At 55.7% G+C, this 11065-nt stretch overlaps 1 protein-coding gene across 5 annotated transcripts in view; it reads left to right on the forward strand.

Annotated features, from left to right (window-relative positions):
• LOC120703462 (1,4-alpha-glucan-branching enzyme 3, chloroplastic/amyloplastic-like) overlaps positions 1–10043 on the forward strand; it is a 48583-nt gene extending 38540 nt beyond the window's left edge. For 4 of the 5 annotated variants that reach the window (XM_039987555.1, XM_039987557.1, XM_039987559.1 and 1 more), the window contains 5 exons: positions 3615–3719; positions 8935–9020; positions 9141–9195; positions 9267–9408; positions 9685–10043. In XM_039987555.1, the coding sequence (XP_039843489.1) occupies positions 3615–3719; positions 8935–9020; positions 9141–9195; positions 9267–9299 (279 nt within the window). In that variant the 3' untranslated portion in view covers positions 9300–9408; positions 9685–10043. The remainder of the gene's footprint in view (positions 1–3614; positions 3720–8934; positions 9021–9140; positions 9196–9266; positions 9409–9684) is intronic. The other variant, XM_039987558.1, reaches the window with a different exon arrangement.
• Positions 10044–11065: the final 1022 nt, after the last annotated feature.

Genomic DNA, 11065 nt, shown 5'->3' on the forward strand with positions numbered 1-11065 from the left:
CCGAACGACGCCGGTACACCTGCACCGGCTGAGCGTACCGCGGCTGCGCCGGAGTCGGCGTCGGACGACGCTGGTACACCTGCACCGGCTGAGCGTACCGCGCAGGTGCAGCGGGAGGCACCGGGGCCGCGCGTTGCGCAGCAGGAGACATCGGGTCCGCGCGCGGCACGACCGGAGGTTCGGGGGCCGTGTGTGGCGCGACCGCGGGCACCGGGGCCGCGCGTGGTGCAGCAGGGATCACCGGCAGTGGTGCCGGTATGCCGGGAAAACCTGCAGGGAAAGGAAAGACAGGTAAAGGTGGCTGAACCACCGGGTCAGTTGGAAACAGGGACTCCAGCTCGGGGTCAGGAGAAGGTGTGGAGGAGGTAGAGTAGGGGAAATCCGACTCGTCAAAGACGTGTCGGGAGATCAGGACGCGCCGAGAGGTGAGGTCAAAGCATCGGTACCCCTTGTGGTCAAGGGAGTTACCAAGAAACACACAAGTCGAGCGGGGCGCCAGCTTGTTAGGAGCAGTGGCGGTGGTGTTAGGGTAACACGCACACCCGAAGACCCGAAGGTGGTCGTAGCGAGGAGGGGTACCGAAAATTGCGTGGTGTGGAGTGGGAGCAGGAGAAGCAGTGGACGGAAGACGGTTGAGCAAGTAGGTGGCGGTGTGGAGGCTCTCAGCCTAGAAGCGCGGGGGCAGAGAGGTCTGGATCAGAAGGGTGCGCACGACGTCGTTCGTCGTGCGAATCTTCCGCTCAGCCTTGCCGTTCTGTGGAGAGGTATACGGACAAGACATACACAGCTGAACACCCTGATAGAGGAAGAAAGAACGGGAGGTGGAGTTGTCGAACTCCCGCCCGTTGTCACACTGGACGGCCTTAACGGTGAGGCCGAACTGAGTGGACACCCAGACAAAGAAGTGGAGGAGGGTCAGGAAGGTCTCAGACTTGGCGCGCAAAGGAAACGTCCAAGAGTAGTGCAAGAAGTCATCGACCACCACCAGATAGTTACTTATAACCAGAATGTCTAAGTACAGGAGAGGTCCACAGGTCATAGTGAACAAGATCAAATGCATGCGTCGCATGCGAAGAAGAAAAAGGGAGCCGAACATGACGACCGAGCTAGCACGCATGGCAAAGGGGCTCAGCAGGAGCCCTAGTGCCAGGAACATCGGCACTATGACTGAGCTGAGCCAGAATGTCGCGGCCAGGGTGACCAAGACGGTGGTGCCAGGTGGTGGAAGACGGCGTCGCGGCAAAAGCGGCAGACCAGGACGGCCAGAGCGAAGAAGACGGCGAGAGTGGTGCAGCGGAAGAAGGAAGGCGAAGGGTGTAAAGGGGTCCCGTGCTGTCACACCGGAGTAGCGGACGCCGGGAGGCTGAATCCTTTACAGTGAGGCTAGAAGAATCAAACTCGATGGAACAAGAATTGTCAGTTGTAAACTGACGAATGGAAAGAAAGTTATGAACCATCTGCGGAGCAACAAGGACATTGAGAAGATGAAAGGAGCCAGGAGCAGAACCCACGGCGGTGATAGGAAGGGAAGACCCGTCACCAACTATGATGGAAGAAGAATAAGAGGGGTGTGGGGGTCGGACAGAAGAGAGGATACCGGCATGTGGGGTGGTGTGGAAGGAGGCACCCGAGTCGGCGATCCACTCGGTGCTGACCGGCGCGAACAGGGGAGCAGCAGCGGCAAGCATGGCCGCCGGCTGGGGCTGAGGACGAGGCCCCCCTGACCCTAAAACGCCCACATTGGGATGCGCCCTGGCCATGGGGCGCTGAAGGATGGCCAGGTCGTACCTCCAGGGCCAGGAGCAGGAGTGGAAGCCGGAGTCGGGTCCGGAGTGCCCCGAGCACCACCACCACGTCCCCTCCGCCGACGACACCCTCGGCCTCCCCCACCCCTGGTCTGGCCGGTGAGAGGAGCACCAAGGAGGGGGTTGGGCGGGTCGATCCGGGGTCCAGATCTAGAGGGCGGAGCCTGGTGGGAGGACGAAGCGCCGTACTCGGCGAAAGGGACGACGGGCGGGACAAGGAAGTAGGGCTTCTCTACGGCGACCGACGAGAGAGCGTCGGCCGCGGAGCACTCGCGCTCCCAAGCGAGGGCAGCCGCGCGGGCCCGCTCCTGAGCCGCCGAAGCCTCGGACTTGGCAGCGAGGAGGGCCGCGGCGAGAGCGTCGTCGGCCGTAGCAGCTCCGGCGGCGATCGGCTGCCCGCGGAAGGCGGCGGCAGCGAACGGCGCGTCCGCGGGGTGCATACCAAACGCATGCACGGGCGCCAAGGGCGCGTGCACTCCGTGCAGGAGCGCGGGCGCGGGCATCGCGGGCAGAGGCACCGCGGGCGCAGCCACGGGCGTCCACGCGGCTGGCGCGACGCAGCGCAGCGGCCTGCGTGGCGTGCGCCCGCGCGATCTTGGCCTCGAGGTCCCGGAGGGCGGCCGCGAGGCGGGCGGCGGCGGATCCGGCGGTAGCGGCGCCAAGGGCGCCAGGGAGGCCGGCTTGGGCAGCGGCGGCGAGGGCCAGGGCGCCCTGGGCAGCGGCAGTGGCGGCGTTGGCGCCCACGCTCGCGACGGATCTGGCAGGGCGGCCCTGGTGCGCGATGGTGGCGGCGTCGAGCAGCCCGCGGGGCACGGCAAGGGCGCCGGTGGGGCGGGCAGTAGGGGCGGCGGCGCCCAGGTCCTGCCCGCCTGCAGCAGCAGCAAAGGTGCGCGGCAGCAGGGTGGCGGCAGGGGCCGCGACCCCCGCGGCAGGGGCGCGCCAGGCAGGGGTGGGCTGACCGAGGCACACCTGCTTGGGAGGGGCGGATCCGGCGGCAGGGCCAGCGCGCCCTGCACCCTGGGTGGCCTGGGCAGCGACTGCCTGGGCAGCGGTGGCGGCCTGGGCCGCGGCGGGCCACGCGCCCGCGCCCACGGCCGGAGGGGCGCCAGGGCCGGATGGGGCGGCGGCCAAGGCTCCCGCGGGGGCGGATCCCGCGGCGCCTAGGGCCCCCGTGACGGCGGCATCTGCGGCGACCGCGGCCCCTGCGATGGCGGTGCCGGGCACGGGCCCGAGGACGGCCAGAGTGGCGGCGGATCGGGGCAGCCGGGGCCACGCAGCCGGCGCTCCGCCCAGAGCAGAGGAGGCCGTGGCGCCCAATGCACCCAGAGAAGGGGTGGAGGCGGCGGCCGGCGGCTGGCGTCCACGCGCCCAGAGCAGGGGCGCGAGCAGAGCCAACAGCAGGGGAGAGAGGAAGGGGAGGGAAAGAGGGAGGGGAGAGGAGGGGCGGCGCCGGCGGCCGGCCATGCACTGGCGGCAGCGGCTGGGAGGGGAGGGAGGAGAGAGGAAACCCTAACCCTACGCTAATGATATCATGTAGGAGAGAATAATGGCTTGTATTCCTCCAAACTCTAGAAGGGTGTGATATATAGATCTTATACATGGGCCTCTAGATGGGCCTCTATACATGTGCTCACATATACACCAACACCACCTTCCAATCATCAAAACGAATTAGGATTGTTCGTCTTCAACATGCCAAACTCATCCAGTGGAGTAAAGAAGACAAGATAAAGCAATACTGTTTCATTTGACAGAAATTTCTTTCAGAATTTATGAGATCTTTTCTAATTACATTCCTTGTTCTGGCAGGTCATATGTTTCACAAGGGGGCCTTTTCTTTTCGTATTTAATTTCAATCCTGAAGTCTCCCATCAGTCATATCTTGTTGGTGTGGATGAAGCCGGGGAATATCAAGTAAGTGAATGACGCTTTTGGCATGAAATTATTCTTTTTATATTCAAAAGGAGGCGATAAGGCTGGGCTTTAGTTTAACTTAAAAGGCAAATCAATTGTGCAGCTAACCAGCAGTACAGAAAAATGGCAGGACACGTTCGTAACCAAACTGGTGTTAGAGGAGTGAAGGGCCTATTGGGCCTTAGCCCATTAGGGTTAATTAGTCGCTTGCTTAGGGGTCAAGTAAACCCTTCTATATAAGGAGAGGAGATGTATCAATCTAATCAAGCAAGAGATTAGAAGGAAATCCCTTCTCTCTTGCCGGCCGTGGGCAAAGCCTCGCGGCTGGCCTCCCTCGGCGCCCGAAACCCTAGCAATCGCCCCCTCTCCCTCTCCCTCTCTCACGATCTGCAGTCCAACAACAGCCATAACAATCTGGTATCAGCAATGCCAAGCAACGAGAAGACCCCCGCGCCACTGCCGTCACCTCTGCCGACGACTTCGGAAGAACTCGCCGCCCTGATGACCAAGCTACTCGGCAGCTTGGAGGTGCGCATGGAGGCCCGCCTGACCTCGTTGGAGTCAAGGTTCGCGGCCGCCTTCCCATCGTTCACCGCCCCTAGCCCCGTGCCACCACAGCAGCACTGCGAGGGCGTCTTCTACGGGGGCGTGGATGGCATCCAAGCAGCGGCAGCGCTGCTGCAGGTTGCAGTGCGCTGCTGGCATCCAGTCGTCCCTGCAGCAGTAGCCTTGCCACAGCTCGGAAGAAGAAGGCGTTTGCGTGGGAGGATGCCTGCCATGTGTTTGCGGCGGTGCGGCTGCAGGCTGCAGCTCGCGGCCTCCTAGCGCGGCTTCGGCTACAGGAGATGCGCCGACAGATGCACGAGGCGGCCTTGACGGCGGTTGACCTCGGCAAAGGGGGGCGTGTCCGCGTCCCGTCGGACGGCCACCAGCAATCACGCCGGTTTGCTGCTATCTTCACGCGCGAGCAGGGTGTTGTTTCCGCGGTCGGCGTCGGCGACCTCGAACTCTGTGGCAGCGGTGGTAGGGGAGGCGGTTTGCTCTTTGTCATCGGCGGGGACGCACTGCCTAGTTCCACTGCTTTCCGCTACCGGCCGTCGCGAGGACGTCTCCGCTGGACGCGGTCCCGATTAATTCCAGGTGGCCGTACCCGCGCTCCCCTCTCGTTCCGATGGTCTCCATGGGATCCAGGCGGCTACATATACGTGCAGGTCCAGCACGTGGAGGGTGTCCGCCTTATCTTCAGGAGTCAAAAATAAAGAGTCGCAGTTTATTTAGTTTATTTAAAATAAGCCGAGATGTAAAAGGCTTGTTCTTAGGAGTTCGGTTTGCGTCTAGTGGAGTCATTGTTAGCGTCATCGTTAGGTTGCAGCTCGAGGACGAGCTGCATGTCCAGGTGGGGTGTTGTGTTAGAGGAGTCAAGAGCCTATTGGGCCTTAGCCCATTAGGGTTAATTAGTCGCTTGCTTAGGGGTCAAGTAAACCTGCCTATATAAAGAGGGGAGATGTATCAATCTAATCAAGTAAGAGATTAGAAGAAAATCCCTTCTCTCTTGCCGGCCGTGGGCAAAGCCCCGCGGCCGGCCTCCCTCGGCGCCCGAAACCCTAGCAATCGCCCCCTCTCCCTCTCCCTCTCTCACGATCTGCAGCCCAACAACAGACATAACAACTGGTGTTAGGTTACATAGCACACCAGCCTTTCTTCTAAATCTGTTGGGGGTTAGCATCGCACCAATACTTAGGCAATTAATTCACCTCTTGCGATGAGGGTTCACCAGGGAGTGGTATCCGCAGCAAGTCATCGATCACTCGGCCAGCGTCTTACACATGGAGGACTATCCTGTGTCGCACTCTTTCTTGATTATTGGCAACAGCCCAGTGATCACGGCACACCTAGTGCTGCATGTCTTCCATTATGCATAGCTACATGCATGCAAGCATATGCAACTCAGCCACAGCTCCCTCTTTTAGTCTCTTATCTCATTGAGCATTTATATTGGCTTACTTCATAGATAGTCGACTAAGGTGGAAAATGGTTGATGAACAATGAAGTAGATGGCGAAGAACCTGAGCCAAACATAGTCGAGGGATGTGAAGTCGAAGTAGACGCCGATCTTGGCATGTTGGCCAATTGTGCCAAATAACTCTAGCTATAACACTAGTCTTGCTCTGCTCCTCCCGCGGCGCTCATCGCCAACCCATGCCGGAGCTCGCCCCGAGCACGGCGGCCACCCCCGAAACACCCACCTCTCCAACGTCCTCGGCAACGCTGGCCTCCACTTCGGCCCTACATACTTCTCTGCCGTCAGTCCCCAGGTCGAGCGCCTCGCAGGTCTCCCCCTGGCGGCCCCTTTTATCCCACCGGGCCGAAGCAAGTTCCTCCGCTGGCGCGACGACAGCCCCGCTCTGGTGAAAGATCCTGCCCCGGCGCCATCATATTGTAACATCCTCACGGAGGCCCACCGTGTGGATCCCTCTCCCATGGAGGAAGGGGCTGGCACAAGGTCCTGATCTGACGGGAGCGGCGGAGGTGCTTCGCTCCGCGGCGCACTATCAGTGCGATCAATGTTCTTAAGGCGTTGAGGCGAGGTGTGGCGCCCTACCTCCTCTGGACGCCTAGGCGACGCCTAGGCGAGGCGAGGCGACGCCATACACCAACGTAAAAGCAGAATATTAGCAGTATAATTAGCAGTATAAAGGGGAAAAGAAATGAGAAAAAAAGAAAGAAAAGAGAAAAGGCCCAGGAAGAATGTAAGGCCCAGCCCACCAAATCACTACCAGCCCATAAACTACTCATCTCCTCCCGTCAGCCCACCCGCTCCCCCCTACCCTATCTCGTTGTGCGCCGCCACTCGCCTGCTCCTCCCTTGGCGGCCACCCCAGACGGAGCACCAGCGCCGCCAGTCCTCCTCCCTGCCGCGGCCACCCCCAGATGGAGCACCAGCGCCGCCGCTCCTCCCTGCTGCGGCCACCCCCAGATGGAGCACTAGTGCCCCCGCTCCTCCCTGCTGCGGCCACCCCCAGATGGAGCTATTGCGCCGCCGCTCCTCCTCCCTGCCGGACGGCGCGGAGGCGGTGCTGCCCAGGCGCAGCACTGTCGGAGACGGCAGGTACAACATCATCTTGCTATCGCTGATCGGTTTTCGTCCTCTTTCTCCCTTCTCCCTCCCTCCATCCCTTCCTGACATGAATTAGGCAAGGCGTCCAGGACGCCTTGGAGCCTTGGAGCGCCTCATCGCCTAGGCGACGACTAGGCGACGCCTTAAGAACTATGAGTGCGATTCCCGATGAGCTGCGCGACTGTTGCTTCAGTTGTCTCGCGCGTGACCATCATCGCGCCCATTGTTGGAGCTCGTCTAGGTGCCATCGCAGCCACGAGCTAGGGCACATGACCCGCAACTGTAGTTGGCCGCGTCAACTGCCCCCAAAGGCAGCGCCTTCCGAGGAGGAAGTGCCCATGCGGCGCGACCCACGGCCAAGGCGGCGCCTTCCGGGGTGGAGGTGCCCAGGTAGTGCGACCCGCCGCCCAAGAAGAGGTAGCGCTCGTCCTCGGCCATGCTGGGCTGATGGAGCGTGGCCGCGCGGCTGACGTATTGATGCACTGGGTGGAGCCGATCTTCGTCGGTGTGCTGTGGCGAGCTAGCGGTGCTCGTCCATTCGGCAGTACGCGGGGATTGGTCAGGAAAGGGCCAACCTCCTCGGCGGGGTCGCTACCCCCCGTCATCTAAGCATCATCTGAGGGTGCGCTGGCCCATTCGACCGTGGCGTCGTTCGAAAGGGCAATTGCACGGCCTGGGGAACCCTATCGTGGTGAACACCATGCACCCAGCATCGGTGGAAGACAGGGAAGACGGACACCTATCGCAGCACCTTGAGAGGGAGCTGTGCATCCTGGACCGTTCGACGAGCATCGTCTAAGCGGAGATGGAGCTGCACCGGGCGATGAATGCCGATCTCAAATCGCGAAGAACGCTTGCCGGTCAGCACTGCCGGCCACCAAGCGTGCACAGGCCAACCTCATGCGCAAGTTTGGGGTGTTGGGGGAGCAGGAGCACGTCACTGCGAAGGCGCTGGATGATTACGCAAGGCTCTTCTTGAAGCTGCTGGTGCCGGAGCAAATCACAGCCTTGGCAGCAATGTTTGTGTTATCGACTCCTGATGGGCTGGCAGAGCCAGACCATGTGCTCTGTGTGGCTCTGTAAACCTTTGGTGCAGGGCTTGTACTAGTTGTCTAAATTGTGTTATCAATGAATTTATCAAGTGTGTTATTCTGGAATGCTCGTGGCCTTAATCGTAGGCGCGGCGTAATTTTGTGCGGGCGACATAATTTTCCTTCAGGAGCGAATTGGCGTCTGTAACATCGGCGATGCTTCCGTCCACGTTAGGCACTGAGTTTGATCAGTTCGTTACCCTCCCGGCGTCCTGCATGTCGGGCATAGAGATGGGATCCTGATCGCTCGGCGAGGGAGCATCTGCATGGTGACGGGCACCAGAGTCGATTCCTACTCGGGTTCTGTGAGGTCCGCGCTCGAGGACGGACAAGAGTTTGGTGGTGCGACAAGTCTGGGTGGAGTCCCTCGGCAGGGCGGGCTTCCAACTGCTTGCCCCCTCTCAACATGAGGTGGACTTCCAGAGATGGTGGCGGAAGGCATCGCGTCGATTGCTGAAGCCCTAGCGGCCAGCGTAAAGGTTTCAACTCGCTTGTGTTCCTCACGGCCTGGTCCATTTGGATGCTTCGCAACTGGTGTGTGTTTGACAGCGGCCAGCCGAGGACACGTTGGTGGTCCAAGACGTGACCGAGCTGGCTCACCTTTGGATCCTGGCTGGGGCAAAGGCACTAGGAGGCCTGTTGCTGTGAGGTGCTTAGAAGGGTAGACCTGTTCTAGGCGCACATTTAAAAAGAACTAACCAAGCTGTGGAGTCGGCATGTAATCGAACGATTTTTTTTCCTATTAATGCAAATACACGCAGCTTTCCTGCGTGTTCTAGAAAAATATCTATACAAACTGAACAATAACAACTACACAATTTCTACTTAAATCTGATCTGACTTCACTGAATCATGCCTTCGTGTGCTAGTGGTTGCATTCCTCATGTTGAAGGATATCGTGTACTTTCAGAACAAGCAAATTCCTAATTTTTTTTGTAATTTTATATGCTTTCACTTCATAGATTTGTGTAATCAGGACTGAGATATTATGTTTTTATTTGGCCAGCTCATCTTGAACACGGATGAAACTAAATATGGTGGACGGGGAGAGCTCAAGAGTAGTCAGTATGTGAGGAGGACCTGTGACAAAAGGTGTTATTTGCATTACTCTAATAATTTTCCTTCTGTGTGGATGTTTTCTTTTATCTTTTTGTTATTTGCATGTAAGTGCCTTAGTTCATGGATAGTCTAACCAGTTTTACTTTCTTATAGGGTTGATGGTTGCCGCAACTCCTTGGAATTGTCATTACCACTTAGAAGTGCTCAGGTGGGTACATATGCTAGTCCTTTGTAGAATATATGATATATGTATCTTCTAAAAGGCCCATGTATTTGCAGGTTTACAAGTTAGTTCGAATTCTGAGGATTTAGCGCATCAATAATAAGTATTGTAATGGAACATGGAACCAAGTAAAAGATGGGGCTTTGAAGTCAATATATGAACCTTTGGAATTTTTAGCGATAAGATGTCAAAATGGAGGTATGGATAGTATTAAGTTTTATTCTCATGTATAAGACTATTCCTCTAAAAAGTTACAGATTATTTCTGTAGGTTTGTGAACATGAAATCCACTTTAGTTTTTATCCTTGCTTTTAGCAAAATTTATTACCAGCCACTTTTACTGCCCGAGGTACAAAGTGCAAAGTGTACATGATTATTTTATCTAGCTTCAGCACATATCATGTAAAAGCGTTTATCACTGCTTATAAGTAGATAAGGCACAGATTTAACTATGTTTCTTTATCATCTTCACAGATTGTAGCCACCTTACTGGTATAGCTTTGGGAATTCTGTTGATATTGAGGATGCTTCAGTTTTGGCCCTTGGTTCAGTGCATATTCTCTGAAATTTGTACATGCTGAGACTGCTGAATGCTGAGGCTCATTAGCTTCGAACTGACTTCGAGGAATTTAGCAAGCGTTCACGAAAGAGAATTGCTAAAAGTAGAAATTGTAGAGACAAGATAATAGTGAATTGGCCATTTCTTATTAATATCATTGTCTTACCTTATATCTCACCACCTCATTTCACATTTGCAGAAATGTATGATTTTATAACACTTTTACATACAGTAAATTAGTTTGGCAAGTTGTTTGCAGCATTCTGCAAATCAATGATCGTCTAAACTTGACGTTCAGATTCTGTAGTACGAGGCTCCTCCTTTAGGGTGTCTAAGGCATACTAATTTATTTTCGAGTATTCGGGCTGTCAGCAGATCTCCTGTAAGGGCTCTAGGTATTTAATGATCGACGGAAACAAATACCCCCACGTAGATCCTATTTTCCTGTGAGGGCTCATAGATGTACGTTTGGTGTTGAGATCGGTATGTATACAGAGCAACGTAATTTCGGCATATGGGAAATACTAGGAGAGCGAATTGTAGCGAAGAAATTGTATGGTATGCAGTTGGGCGCAATTGTATCAAGTCACCAGTGCAATTGTAGTAAGTCGCCAGTGTGTAAAACTGCGTGAACACATCAATGAATTTTCCTATAAATGATTTTTCTGTTTATTCCGAAAATTCAATTAATACCAAAAGAATAGCAGAACACATAAAAAATACAAGGAACATGTTTCAATACATATAATGAACAAGAATGTTGAAAACACAAAGTGATCTTTGAGTTGTATTAGAGAGTAGTGTGGGATAGCTATATGTTTTGGTTTCAACAGTTTTAACCATTATTTAAATGGTGTGAAATTTTTTTCTAAGTTCTACAGGTCAAAATATGTTTATGGTAAAAATTTCACGGTATTTTGATGTGTTTTGCTATTTCCTTGAATTAACTAAAATTTTAAAATAACTGTGAAAAGTATTTGTAGGGGCGGGTGGGGCCATCATCCTCCCCTACAAATCAATTTTAAGGGACCAGTGAGGGCGTCACCCGCTGCTGAAAATTCTTTTGTAGGGGCGGCTGAGGTTCCCACCCGCCCCCTACAAATGGCTGCCTTATATATTCAAAGAAAGATCCTGGACTTAGCCATTTTTCGCTAATCGAGTAGGACATCGCCAGGCTGCCAAAATTTGGACCCGCGTCCCCTTCGTCCTCCCGTGCCGCCGGAGCTCCTGCTCGCCCCGCGCCCACTATGGGAGAACTGCCCAAATTAATTCGGCTCAAATGTAGCGACCAATGCC

Source organism: Panicum virgatum, chromosome 4K, assembly GCF_016808335.1.
Source record: "Panicum virgatum strain AP13 chromosome 4K, P.virgatum_v5, whole genome shotgun sequence".
NCBI classification, from domain to species: Eukaryota; Viridiplantae; Streptophyta; class Magnoliopsida; order Poales; family Poaceae; genus Panicum; species Panicum virgatum.